This window comes from Perognathus longimembris, chromosome 2, assembly GCF_023159225.1.
Source record: "Perognathus longimembris pacificus isolate PPM17 chromosome 2, ASM2315922v1, whole genome shotgun sequence".
Classification (NCBI taxonomy): domain Eukaryota; kingdom Metazoa; phylum Chordata; class Mammalia; order Rodentia; family Heteromyidae; genus Perognathus; species Perognathus longimembris.
The window spans coordinates 32,148,899-32,163,990 of NC_063162.1; the positions used below are offsets into that span (position 1 = coordinate 32,148,899).

The 15,092-nt window shown below is 36.4% G+C and overlaps 1 protein-coding gene across 1 annotated transcript in view; it reads right to left on the bottom strand.

The window, feature by feature from the left end:
* The window catches only part of Pten (phosphatase and tensin homolog), a gene marked incomplete at its 5' end in the record, with an annotated part of 71,166 nt that overhangs the window by 35,725 nt on the left and 20,349 nt on the right, over positions 1-15,092 (bottom strand). The window contains 2 exons of the mRNA XM_048336494.1: positions 3,449-3,493; positions 12,862-12,946. Of these exons, the coding sequence (XP_048192451.1) occupies positions 3,449-3,493; positions 12,862-12,946 (130 nt within the window). The remainder of the gene's footprint in view (positions 1-3,448; positions 3,494-12,861; positions 12,947-15,092) is intronic.

Sequence of the window (15,092 nt, forward strand, 5' to 3'; positions counted from 1 at the left end):
ACATTAAAGTTTCTTATGGTGTATTAGTGGTAAGTTTCTCAACAAACTAAAGATGTACAAATGGTAATTTGATTTACACTTAATTAAAACTTTTTATATGAGAAACAAGAAGAAGCATAGGGAGAATTTTATAGTAACCCACTTGAAAAATTAACAGACAGTTAAACAATACCAGTATACTGAAACATGTTTTGTCTCAGGTGAGACTAAAAGGAGAGGGTGAACAAATGGAGAGAGTACTATTGGATAAATACACTCACAATACTGAAACGTACATAGGTAAACATGGAACTAGAAAGCTTAAGGAGACTTAGTGGGGATAGGATATATGAAAGGGGAATGATGAAAGGGGTGAAACGCACTGTACACATGAACATGTTAAATTGTAACCTCTTTGTACAACTATTTGAAGATAAAAAGAAATAATGAACCTGGCACCGGTGAGTCATGTTTGTAGTCTTAACTACTTAAGAAGCTGAGATCTCAGGATTGCAGTTGGAAGCCAGCTAGGTCAGCAAAGTACTTGAGACTCTTATCTCCAATTAACCACCAAAAATCTGGGAATGGAGCTTTGGCTCCAAGTGGTAAAGCACTAGATTTGAGAAGAAAAAAAAAAAAAACCACAAAAAACCCTCAGGTGCCAAGGCCCTGAGTTCAAGCCACACAACCAACAACTACAACCAAAATAATAACAATTACGAAATGGTACTAGACAGTGCAGAAAGGGTTAAGATTAACAGGAAAAGCTTACCTATGTAGCTAACTTTTCACTCTCTACAATGAAGCTATCTCCATCTTACAAAATATATCTTTTGGTGGGATGGGAGGTCCTTGGAATTTGAACTCAGGGCCTCATGCTTGTTAGGCAGTCATCATTCTACCTCTTAGGCCTCATCAGTACAAAAGAAATCTTAACAGATAAAAATTAATACCAGCTAAGGGTTTGCAACAAAATAATGAAATGTGTCAAAGTAAAATACTCAGTGAAATACAGTAAAACCTTTAATAGTATTCAATCACCACTTAGGTTCCTTAAAGGCAACAACTACACATATTTGCCTTTATTCCCTGTCTTTTCCTCTCCTTCCCCACACTTAAGCACAGTGTAGATTATATTGAGGGGGAAAGGAGTGAGAAATACTCATACAAAACAAACAGAATACCAGAATTTGCTTATGTCATGGGCTTATTACTATTCTAAATAAAAAAAAAAAAATTAGAAACACTGGCTGTTGTAAGGCTCACTTACCCCAAACCAGAAATACAATAAGCAAGAGTCTAGAAAGGTTAAAAGGGGTAGATACTAATATCAAAAATTAAAATATGTGTGCTCCAAGTTGGTGGTTGGAAACTTTATGGAAGTTAAAACAAACACAAAGTAAAGCACACAAAGAATACTGTCATAAACAGTTGGAGGTCTGCTATCATATATGCCTATATGACCATGTTCAACTCACTTAACTTCTCTAGGTCTCAAATGTGCCATCTGCAAAATGAGACTCTTGTACTAAATGATCTTCCTCTAGGAATCCAATGCTTGATAATACAGGCTTAGAAAGTCAAGTTCTGGGACTATTATCAATGTCAGATTTAACCACACTCATCTACAATATAGGTAGTATAAGCTTGACTCCTAAATTCTGAAAGCAGGAAGCTACTATATACAGGAATGAAAAGAATTTCCTTCCCTTACTTTGGATATGTTAAACTGGAATATTTTTACAAAGACAGAATTTGTCCCTACTCTCTACTCAACTGGGCCCCTCTAAATCCCATATCCCTGGGAGTTGTCTAAGCCAGTAGTGATTCACTTAATGGACCCCAGCTTTTGACAGTCCTTGTTTTGGTTTTTTTTAACTCAATTTCTACATCTAGTTATTCAAAAACCCTAAAGCTTTGTGGTTTTTATTTTTCTCCAAAGAACATTAACAATGCCAGCAATAAGGCTTGATTTGAGAGGCTAATCAAGGGGAGATGAAAACCCCATAAATGAATATATTATTTATAAACTGGGATCACCACAGTCATACACACATCACAATCTGACAACACAATCTGCCAAATTCTCAACACTAGGAATATGCTAATAATTGCCTTTACTTGCTTGCCATTCTTACCACCTACAATGCCACTTCTCCTCGCACTTGTCTGAAGAGTCAATCTCCTACTGATTCTGTTCACCACAGCTCAAACATGCCTTCCTTTATACAACCTACCTATGGGACACAATTGCTTCTTCCACTGTTCTAGTCACTGCCATCTTTTTCACTCTTCTATATAGAAGTTACTTGTTCAATACTTTCTCCAACTTTCACTTTTGACTATAAGCTTTGACGACTGGACATCTTCCTTCCCTTTCAAGAGAAGTGAGTTTACAATGTCTGTTTTGTGGTGAGCACAAGTAAGTCTTCATACCTTTGTGAATCTGAAAAACTCAGTGGAAACGCACTAGAAGTAACCATATTGGTGTCTACTACACACTCAACCCTAAGATCTTAACTGACCAGAAATATCATTAAAGATTTTTTTTAACTTTCTTTGGCAAGTACAGGAATTTGAAAGTCAGGGCCTTTGGCTTGGGCTTACTAGACAGTCTACCACAAGCCATGTCCTCAACCCTAACACACACACACACACACACACACACACACACACACACACACACTCAACTTTACATAAAACTTCCTGTATAGGGAGGGGGAATAAACACCTTCCTATGTAATTTATAGAAACCAATTCAGAAAAATAAAGGCCAGGTAGAAAAATAGCACATTTTAAAATGCCTTTCTCTAAAATTAGAAAACAGTCTATATTTTTGGAAGAAATAACAACAACAAAAATGTTTAAGTATTTTCTTACTTCACTTCCTTTTTCCTTCTCATCATTCTACTCCCAAAGTCACACATACACACAATAAAACTAAAAGCACAAGTGTTAAGATAAAGCTAACTAGCTTTATCGAGTATTCAATCCTTAAAATACTGTCTGAAATTAAAAAGAGAAATTACCAAATTCAACAGTATTAGATTCTCATTTAGGTTCTGTACAGTGGAGGGCATTCCAATGACTGTTTCAATCCACTGACCAACAGGCATAAAATAAGACAAAGTTATATCCACTCAAGCATGCTTTCACTGAAGACATCATTAATGTTTTGACAGAGCTCTTCTGTGGATTACATTTCAACTTACCACATGGTTATAGGCTCAAAGATGGGCTAGATGCCAACTCATTTAACACAGATCAAGTAACATGAATCTGTGCCAACATTGTTTTACCTCATTACTACGCTTTCTAAATGATCTAACTATGCTCTCAATAAAACTTCTTCAAGTAATTGTTTTAGAATACAATTTTATTAAATATAACTTTATTTCTAATAAGGAAATAATATTTTCACTTATTTTAGAATTTATTTGCAAGCATGAAAATAAGAAAACATACTTACAGATTGTATATCTTGTAATGGTTTTTATGCTTTGAATCCAAAAACCTTAAAACAAAACAAACAAAAAGCCACCATTAACAAAAACAAGCTAGCATGTGAAACTGCATTATGTATTACTGAAGAGCCAGAAAACAGATTTTACTATTTTCCTAGTCTCAAATATAATTAAGTAAAAAAAAATAACCAGCCCAAATATTCACTCCATGGTTTAAACTAGTATTCATATATCATTCTTAAACAATTATAACATTACACAGATTTATACAATCTGAAGTAAAGCAAAGATCTTTTCATATATTTTCAAAACTTCCTATATTCATATTCAGCCTTTTCATAATTTCTTAAAGAGCATCTACTTCAAGTTCACTTAGTTCTACAAATTTCCTAGACAGTCACAGCAATTAGGTACTCTTAAAAATAACCCTGGAAACTTAGTCATCCTTTAAAAAATAAATAAATAAAAGATGTTTGACAGATACAAGAAGCAACTGCTAATTCTGTATACTTTATTAATAAGCATTTCACATTTACAGTAGAGGGAAGTGGGTCTCAAAGAGAGTATATAATTTTCCCAAGGTCATGCATATTGGTAAGACAAAGAATTAAACGTCTAAGTTCCTCTCTCAAGACTATGAGGTAACTTTCACATACCTCAAACACTACACAGGAAGCACTGTTTGAGAACTTTGGTATATAAATTTGTTTAATCTTTAACACTGTGAAGTAAAAGAAAGCTTAGAATATAAAGCTAAGGAATAAAAATCTGTTTGAAAAGAAATAAGGTTCATAAAAAGAACATGGAATCAAATGCCATTGCCCTTTTAAACAAAAAACACAAAAACCTTCTAAGAGGCAGAATAATTCTTTTCAGCTAATTCCAAGATAGATTATAAACCAAATGTCAATATATAACTAAGGCATTTTAAAGTAAGCAAACTGAAATAACTTTGTTTCCCATATGTTTTCTCAGGAAGTTATTAAAAGGTATGCTCTGTCAAAATAAGAGTAGAAAATCATGACACATTCTAGGAACTGAAGAATCAAATTGGAGAAGGGATTCTAGAATGATGGTGTAGGGGCTTCTCTAGCAGATCACCGCAAACCAGAGAGCAATTAATATAGAACAGAGCAGATCAAAATGCTTGCTCAAAGATAAAGTTGTTAGGGTATCAAAAAAAATTATTAGGGTATCAAATGTACGCAAACATGGAGACATTTCCAAAATTAAGGATATATCTGTAAATGAAGTAAAATTAACATAGGAAACTGAATTAATCAATATGCCACAATACACTTGCCTCTTAGCATAAATGGGTATAATTTTGGAATAGAACATAAAATTGGAAAAGAAAAAAAATACAGCAAAAATTAAAGCCCTTGCAATTTTTAACTACAAGCAGTTGTCTAACAAATTATTAATATGCTTGATAAATTTTCTTTTATTATACATTAACAGAGAAGGACAAAACACCTCTGGACATATTTCCAGTGAAGACTGAGTTTGAGTGGAAATGCCAGGAAACGGGGAGAAAGTGTTCATTTAATTTTAGAGTTCACGTCAGACCCGGAAGGAAATACTGGCATAGTTAGATATGATATAGATCAGTAAAACAGATTTCAAAAACTTCATTTAAATAACAGCCTGTGAATTCCTAACTCAATCTAAAAGGAAAGACACAGAGGATTAACAACAAAAATCCTGTACAGTTACAAATGATTCTATTTTTTAAAACACAAAATAAAAATAAATTTTCTAAACAGACCAACTATGTAAGCTTCAGAGATTATACTTAAGAAACTCAGATTTTAAAGGTACATGTATGATGAAAAAATGAAGAGAATACCTACAGATAAATATAAAATAGCAGCATAGAAGGTACATAAAAAAATAAAAGCACAAGACTAAGTGGAAACAACAAAACAATAAAGAAATTAGAATTCATAAGTTAAGACAGCTGTGTAATGCTACAAACAGTAAAATACGCAGAATTCCTAACTTCTCTTTTACTTTCATCTTCTCTAATTCAGTAAGTCAAAGAGTAGCAGTAGATTGGGTGCCAGTGGCTCACACCTATAATCCTAGCTACTCAGGAGGCTGAGATCTGAGAATCAATGTTCAAAGCCAGCTCTTATCTCCAATTAACTGCCAGAAAACCAGAAGTGGCACTGTGGCTCAAAGTGGTAGAGTTTGAGCTGAAGAGCTCAGGGAGAGAATCCAAGCCTAGAGTTCAAGCCCCAGAACCAAAAAAAAAAAAGGAGCAGCAGGGACATGACAATTCTTCTACATTAAAAACACTTTCTACTTGATAATTTAAAGAAAAAAAGCTACTTTTCAAAGAATTTTCCTTAGCAAATGCCACTATCTGAAAAACCTTTGGTATTCTGTGATCATACATAAAGTAGATGGCAAGCTGGGAATGTGGCTTAATGTTTGCCTTGCATGCATGAAGCCCTGGGTTCAATTCCTCAGTACCATGTAAACAGAAAGAGCTGGAAGTGGTGCTCAAGTGGTGGCTCAAGTGGTAGAGTGTTATTAGCCTTAAGCAAAATGAAGCCAGGGACAATGCTCAGGCCCTGAGTACACGCCCCAGGACTGGCAAAAAAAAAAAAAAAAACAGCCAAGAAAACAAGCTGAGCAAACCCAAGTTCAATCCCTAAGTTCAAACTCTGATACTAGCATAACAAACAAAATAAAACTGTAAACCAAATCATAGCATATCACTTTTTTCCAATGAGTTACAAAAAGTTTGACAACATACAATCCAAGGTTCTAAGGGGGGGAAAGCACTCTTATTTAACATGTAGGTAATGATGTATCATCGAGGCCAAAAGTTAGACCCAATTAACCTAAAAACTCCTAACAAAACAAAAAAAAGCACATACATACACACACACACAAAAGAAACTCCATAGATGCAAGTTTATATTTGCAAAAGACCAAGATATATGCATGACACATATCAAAACACTGGTTTTGGTGGCAAAAAAAAGAGAGTAACTTAAATATTACTTAGTACTACTATGTTATAGTTAGAAGCAGAGTGAAAAATACTCATTAATAAAAAGGTAAAAAGGGGCTGGGAATATGGCCTAGTGGCAAGAGCGCTTGCCTCGTATACATGAAGCCCTGGGTTCGATTCCCCAGCACCACATATATAGAAAACGGCCAGAAGTGGCGCTGTGGCTCAAGTGCTAGCCTTGAGCAAAAGGAAGCCAGGGACAGTGCACAGGCCCTGAGTTCAAGGCCCAGGACTGGCCACCAAAAAAAAAAAAAAAAAAAAAAAAGCAGATAATGTTCATGCCAATATTAAATAAATTGAATAAAATTAAAAGCAGTACATTATCTTCTTATCTGCTCTTCCCTCCTTTTTAAGTGAGTAAATCAAGCAATAATGAGAAGTCTGGATGTTTCAGCCCCTTGTTCCATTTTGTTGGGGAAAGGGCTAGAGATCAAGTCAGTAATACATCATGCATACACAATTAAGTCTCTACAAAAATACCAACACTAAGGAGAAGGAGAACTAGGAGAGAGAGGGAAGGGGTAACAATGTCCAAAAAGAAATGGGGGCTGGGAATGTGGCTTAGTAAGTAGAGTGCTTGCCTAGCATGTAATGAAGCCCCAGGTTCAATTGCTCAGTACCACATAACAGAAAAAAACGGAAATGGCATTGTGGCTCAAGCAGTAGAGCACTAGCCTTGAGCAAAAGAAGCTCAGGGACAGTGCCCAGACCCAGAGCTTAAGCCCCAGGACTGGTAAGAACAAAAACAAAACAAGACAAGTAAAAGAGAAATGCACTCATTACTTGACTGTAAGTCCTCTGTATACCACCTTTATTATTTTTTTAAGTCCCATTTTCTTTTTTTGGTAGGTCATGGAGCTTGAACTCAGGACCTGGGCACTGATCCTGAGCTCTTCTGCTCAAGGCTAGCATTCAACCACTTTGGGCCACAGCACTACTTCCGGTTTTCTGGTGTTTAATTGGAGATAAGAGTCTCATGGACTTTCCTGCCTGGACTGACTCTAAATGGCAATCCTCAGATCTCAGCCTCCTGAGTAGTGAGGATTACAGCTGAGCCAAGGGCACCTGGCTTGAAAACAATTTTTTTTGGTGTAACTAACTTCTACTTGTACCCATTTTGAGGAAGGTTCTAATAGAGTATATAACAGGAGAAATCTACAGGAGCTATTTGTCATCTTTTGCCTATTTCAAAAATCAAATACCAATCCAGTTTGGAGAAAAGTTCAAGAGATCACAAGCAGAATTTCCTTCCTCATCTTTGTCCCATCACATCCTTTTGATTTAGACACTGAATCCTAATGAGTGAGGAGAGCCAAAGATTCTTCATAGATAGCAACAGAGGAGCTGAAGCTTCACAAGCAAATAACCAGCATTGGATTATGGCAGCAGTACCTGGTAAACCAAGTATCTAGACAATGTCCTAAGCTGCTGCTACTGTGATAACTTATTGGCCATGCTGTTACTTCCCAGAGTTCTACTCTTTTCCAAGCCCAGTTCCCAAAGTACTAATACTTTATTTTAAAAAAACAAAACTTTCTGATTAAGTTGGAATTTGCAACCAAGAATCCATGTTTCTCCTCTTTATTTTTTGGCCTTTTTTTGAGGGTTGAGGGGTGCCAAGCTTGGAGCTTGAATTCAAGAGTCTGGGCACTGTTCCTGAGCTTTTTTGCTCACAACTAGGACTCTACCAATTGAGTCACAGATCTACTTTCCACCTGGTGATTAATTGGAGATAAGAGTCTTAGGGCCTTTCTGCCCTTGCTGGCTTCAAACTGAGCTTCTCAGATTTCTGCCTCTTGAGTAACTAGGATTATAGGCTTGAGCCACTGGCATTGGCTTATCTTTCTTTTTAAAAAGTATTTGTCTATAGTCTGCTTTAAGTGAAGGTTCTGAAATCACACTTTTTCTGTGCTCACCTTGCTCTCTTACCTAGCATTATTGACAACAGTAAGAATGATAGCAGAATAAACAGTCTGTTTAAAATACAGTATAGCATTTGAAAAGAATCCATACAAGGGAAATGACATTCCCTCTAAGAACTAGAATACTATTTAGAGAAACATTTTCCCACTTCTTCACTAACTCTTCTTTCTTCCCAAGTACTGTATACCCACAATTGGGTCATTGTCAGGAAAGTAGAATAAAACAAAAAATAACAGCACTTTTAAAAGAGAAATAGGAAAATTTGCCTAAAGGTATTTGGAAAGTAAAACCTAAAAATTAGATAAACAAATGTAGAGAAGTAATACTTTCTGAACTTGAATAATCTAGAATATCTTTCTTGTAACTAGTTACAACATACAAAAATCTGAATGAGTCATTAACTATAACAATACTTATTTTGTTAATTCTTAATTTGCTTTAAAGAGCTCTAAGCTACATCTAAGCAAGCTACAAAGTACCCTTGAAAAATATTTTTGCCAAAATAATAAATATATCTACAAATGCTATAAAATGTTTTAAAAATAGGTCTTTCTCAGAAAAGCAAACACAACTATTAACACCTAGACAATAGGTGGATCTCAAGAGCTAGGCTGAGTAAAAAGCTCCTGAACACACCCCCACCCCATCCCACCCCACCCCTCACCACTGCAACAAAGAAGCCAGGCATTTTGGTGTGCATCTGTAATCCCACCCATGCGGGGGGGGGGGGGGGGGGGGGGAGAGAAAGAGAAAGATTTCGGTCCAAATCTGGCCCCTAGTAAAACTAGAGATCTATCTGAAAAAGGAAAAAAAGTTTTTAAAAAGGCTGGGGTGTGTGGCTTCCATGGTAAAGCTTTTACCGAGCATGTGTAAGGCCCTGAGTTCAAAACCCTAGTATCACCATCAACAACAAAAATTCCATCTTTAACTATTGTATGTGGACAACACTATATTATGACAAAGGATACCTCTGTCTTCTAATATACAAGATACAATATAGTTACTAAGGAAATCAGCTTGGGGCTTGGGGATGTAGCTCAGCAAGAAAATGCTTGCCTAGCATTCAGGAGGACCTGGATCTATCCCCCAAGATCGTAAGAGACAGGGAGGAGAGGAAAGAAAGAAATCAGCTGTAATCTCAGCACTTGGAAGGCTGAAGAAAAATATTCAAAAGAGTTACACAGTGAGACCTTGACTCAAAAAACAAACAAGAATATCAGCTTTAGAATCTAACAGATCTGGACTTAATATTGGGCTTCATTATTTCTAAGTTGTGGCAACTGAGGCAGTTTACTTCCTAACCCATTTGTGAAACATGGACGATTTACTCTACAATTTAGTAAGATGTTGCTTATTAAATGTTGCAAGCTGCTAGTGCAACAGTTACATATTTAATATGTAAATAAATGCAGAAAATACTATATACTATTAAAATAAATTTCATTATTGGTGCTTATAATATAAACTTTCTAATCTAGGAGCCTCTTTATTTGTATGGAAAGAGGCTAACAAAAGAAGCAGAAGGGGGCTGGGGATATAGCCTAGCGGCAAGAGTGCCTGCCTCGGATACACAAGGCCCTAGGTTCGATTCCCCAGCACCACATATACAGAAAACGGCCAGAAGCGGCGCTGTGGCTCAAGTGGCAGAGTGCTAGCCTTGAGCAGGAAGAAGCCAGGGACAGTGCTCAGGCCCTGAGTCCAAGGCCCAGGACTGGCAAAAAAAAAAAAAAAAAAAAAAAAAAATGAATAAGCAGCAGAAGACAGCCATTTAAAACAGACCTTTCTTATGGGGATTTTTGAGTGGTTAATTGGAGATTAAAAGTCTCATGGGGACTTCCCTGCCCCCAGCTGGGGGCAGGAAACCATGATCCTCAGAGCTCAGCCTCCTGGATAAGTAGGATTACAGGTGTGAGCCACTGGTGCCTGGACCTTATTTAAAATCAACATACACTTAAGATTGATTCAAAGCAACATATAATTAAGGAAAGAATATCTGAAAAGTTTCTTCAGGAGAAAAATGAACATTAAGAACATAGGTTCCTTATGGCCTAGTGGCAATAATGATTGCCTCGTATAGATGAGGCCCTAGGTTTGATTCCTCAGCACCACATATACAGAAAATGGCCAGAAGTGGCCCTGTAAGTGGCAGAGTGGTAGCCTTGAGCAAAAAAGAAGCCAGGGACAGTGCTCAGGCCCTGAGTTCACGGCCTAGGACTGGCAAAAAAAAAAAGAACATAGGTTCCTGAATCCATAAGCTCGTTGTGAAAATCATTACAAGTCAGAAGACTGAGTTCTAAGTATTTCCTCACTACTATGGGAATCTTCCTTGCAAAGGTTTCCAATAAAAGAGGAAGCTAATTATTTCCTATAGACCCAGACAAGAGGAAAATATTTTACATGCATGTTGTTTCTAATTTCAACATTTCCTAAATTATGCTCCATGAAACACTATCCCAAGAAAGGCATTCAATATTATACAAAAGAGAGAGAAGGTAGAAGGTAAGGAAATCAGAAAAAAGAAAAATTGGCATGCTAGAATTGTATGCTTGTGAGATTTTATAATGTAGATAGGAAAGCATAGACTCTATACTGAGAAAGCTAGTTTACCTCTATTAAACCTACATTTTCCTGCTTTGCCAGGAACAGAACATTCTCAAGCTACACCTTTTAAAAATATGAAGCACCAATTAAAGACTGCTTAGATTTATGCCAGATAGCACATAAATTTAATAACTTATAATATTAACCTGAGGGATAATATCAAAAAGTCATCAATTATCTGAATGAAATTTTCATATTACTACAAGGTCAGGGCAAGACATTAATGGCAAGAAATAAGGAGAGAAAAAAAGAAACCAGTTAAAAAGAAGAAAACATTGTGGAAGAGATAACTCTAATTTATCTTCTAAGCTATCACTGTCATGCTCCATCAGTTCTATTTCTTGGATCAACAAAACATGTGCAAGCTAAGAGAGTAACAAGCTTAAAAAAAAAAAACTTGATTAACTTTTCTTCTTGTTTTACTTTAATCCCTGACTGTAGGAGGTAACCTCAAATTTTAAAAAATCAACATTTACCTTGAAATTCATTGGGGTTCCCAAATATAAAATTTCACATTGTCATAACAAACTATACTCAAAAGCAGTCAATAATTCTAGATAATTTTAGCACGAAGACATTTGCAATTTAAATTTATTTTATTCAAGGCAATCATGTAGATCAATAACAAAGAATGAATTTTGGATATTTCCTGTTTGGAAGGAAAATACAGAGTTAGCAGTGAAAAGGATACTTTAAAATATCACTTGAATATCCCAACAGAAAAAGCAAAGAAATAAAATACTTTTTCTAACAGAAAAGCAAACATGAAAATGAAGCATTCCACTGAGACATTACTTATCAGCTTCGAACTAAAAAAGGAATTACTACTGATTACTACAAATCCCTCAATATAGTGTAAGCCAACTAGCTATTCAGGAACAGGCCACAGCTGTTCCCTTGGAGTAGGCAAATCTAACAGTTAAAATATATTCGGGAATGATTTGTTTTCACTATAGTTTACAGGAAAATCCACATTGTCCTTCCTGGTCCCTAGTCATTCTTTAACTTATGAAGGATAGCATAGCATAGTAGACTACAAATTCTTCATAGTAATAGGTATTAACAACACTGTAGCTAGAAATATGGCCTAGTGGTAAAGTGCTCGCCTTGTATACATGAAGCCCTGGGTTGATTCCTCAGCACCACATATAAAGAAAAAGCAGGAAGTGGTGCTTTGGCTCAAGTGGTAGAGTGCTAGCCTTGAGCAAAAAGAAGTCAGAGACAGTGCTCAGGCCCTGAGTTAAAGCCCCAGGACTGGCAAAATACAAAACGACAATGTAAACGGTGGCAAGACTAGTTCACTAAAAAATCATTAGCTAAACAACAATCCAGACATATACAACTTTTTTAAAATAAATTTTCTTTAGAAAAGAAAATCTGAAAAAAACCTTAAAGGTAAATAAAAACTAAATAGATGGAAGCTAGATGGACTAATTTCAGCCTTGATCACTGATTAAAAACTAAAGGTCTAAACCTTTTAATTCAGAGGCATAAAGACAGGACTTAAAAGGTCAGAAGATGCAGAATCAAAATACTTTCCAACATACTATTTTCTTGGTAAAATTATTACAATCTAATGTTAACCAATGGCCCAGAAGCTAGAATTTATCACTAAAATGATAAGGACTTAAACCTTAATCTCCAATTGCACATGACATAAATACATCATCATATACAAAATCTGTTCTCATGAGCAGTTGTATCCCACTGGGGCCCAATAGATAGAGTAAGTTAAAAAAGGAATTATGGAGCAAATCATAACAAAATAAAGTCTATATCACAACCCTTTTCTACAAAGCCTTTTCAAAATCAAAGTACAACATGAATATAATAAAGTAATATCTGAAACAAAGTCAGAAGAGTTCTTACCTTACTACATCATCAATATTGTTCCTGTATACACCTTCAAGTCTTTCTGCAGGAAATCCCATAGCAATAATATTTGGATAAATATCTGAATACCTGAATTAAGGAAATGTCTGAAATATGCAACAATACAAATATGTACACATTTTAAAATAGCTAATTATAAGAAGAAATGTTCCCCACCATAGCTATAGTTATTAAAGGTAAGTACTTGCCTATAACCATCATGTATAATTAAACAGCACTGGTGAATAATTAACCCCCTCAACCTTTAAAATAACATTTAAATCCCTGTACTTTGTACATTAAAAATTAATTTAGGCAAGGCATGATGATTCACATGAGTATACGCCAATCTGCACAACAGTTAGTTCCAGCCCAGGCATTATAACAAGACCAACTAAAATAACACCAAAAAACATTTTTTAAGAATAAAAAATGAGGGGCTGGGAACATGGCCTAGTGGCAAGAGTGCTTGGCTCGTATACATGAAACCCTGGGTTCAATTCCCCAGCACCACATATACAGAAAACGGCCAGAAGTGGTGCTGTGGCTCAAGTGTCAGAGTGCTAGCCTTGAGCAAAAACAAGCCAGGGCTTGAGTCCAAGGCCCAGGACTGGCAAAAAAAAGAATAAAAAATGAATAGTATAGTTTGTAGTATTTAAGATGAGAAAATCATTTAAAATTTAAGTATGGGAAAAACAAAACCCTGACTTTGTTAATCACAGAATATTAGTATGTCCAGACCAAAAAAAATGCAAATTAAGACACACACAAAAAAAAAAACCCGCCTGAAAAAAACAGTACAACACCTAATTTTTCATGGTTTTAAGAAATCATGATGTTAGGAAAACAAACAATGAGACTCAGGAAGTTAGATTTAAAAAATGGCTATGCCTTTAACAAGTTGTACAATTTGGGTAAATCACTTGGCCTGACTTTGTTCCTATGATTCATAAAAACTAAGGTCAAAGTACAAGCCAGCAATCCTAGCTACTAAGGAGGCTGAGGCTGAGGATTGCAGTTCAAAGCCAGCGCAGGCAGGAAAGTCCTGGAGTCTCCAATTAACTACCAAAAGGCCAGAAGTGGAACTGTTACTCAAGTGATTACTGCCAGCCTTGAGCACAAAAACTCAAAAGAATGCACCCAAGCCCTGAGTTCAAGCCTGATGACCATTTTGTGATAGCTTTGTATAGAATTTTACACACACACGTTTTCTGTATAGCTATTATCTATCTTTTCATTACTACTTTTAAGCATTGGTTTTTGGGGTATGAGGGATGTGTATTTTTTCTTGGAGGAAGCAGGAGGGTGTACACACTAGTACTGGGACTTGAACTCAAGGCCTGGGTGCTGTCCTTAAGCTTTCACTTAAGACTACCAATGTACCACTTGAGCCACAGCTTCACTTTCAGCCTTTTGCTGGTTAATTAGAGTCTCAAGGACTTTCCTGCCCAGACTGGCTTTGAATCAAGATCCTCAGATCTCAGCCTCCTGAGTAGGTAGGATTATGTAAAGACATAAGCCACCAGCACCTGACTAGAAAATATTAATAAATTAATTCTGTGAAGACATAGATAAAGCTCCACCAAGAATGAAGTATGTTAGATAACCCTTAAGAGGTCAAGTCTCGGGGCTGGAGATATGGCCTAGTGGCAAGAGTGCCTGCCTCGGATACACGAGGCCCTAGGTTCGATTCCCCAGCACCACATATACGGAAAATGGCCAGAAGCGGCGCTGTGGCTCAAGTGGCAGAGTGCTAGCCTTGAGCGGGAAGAAGCCAGGGACAGTGCTCAGGCCCTGAGTCCAAGGCCCAGGACTGGCGCAAAAAAAAAAAAAAAAAAAGAGGTCAAGTCTCAGGTGGACTTGTAAACATGACCCGTTACAACATTCCAAGCAGAAGCTGGAATGGAGATACAGAAAGACAGGAGAGATTCAGGAAAAAAAACTGGTCCAGTGCAGCTCACACCTAAAGACATACTGGAAAATATGGATGATAGAAGATCAGGTCAAGAAGGAAATTATGTTATAACTTTTTGCTAAGACTAGCTTCAAATCTTGATACACCCAATCTCTGCCTCCAAAGTAGGTGGGATTAGGGCACACACCACAATACCCGACTCTGTCATATAAACGAGTAACTATTGTTTTGATGTAACAAAATTACCCTTAAGGAAAATTTATTTCTACAGATCACATACAAGTTATTTCTAAACTATAGTTCATTAAAAGCT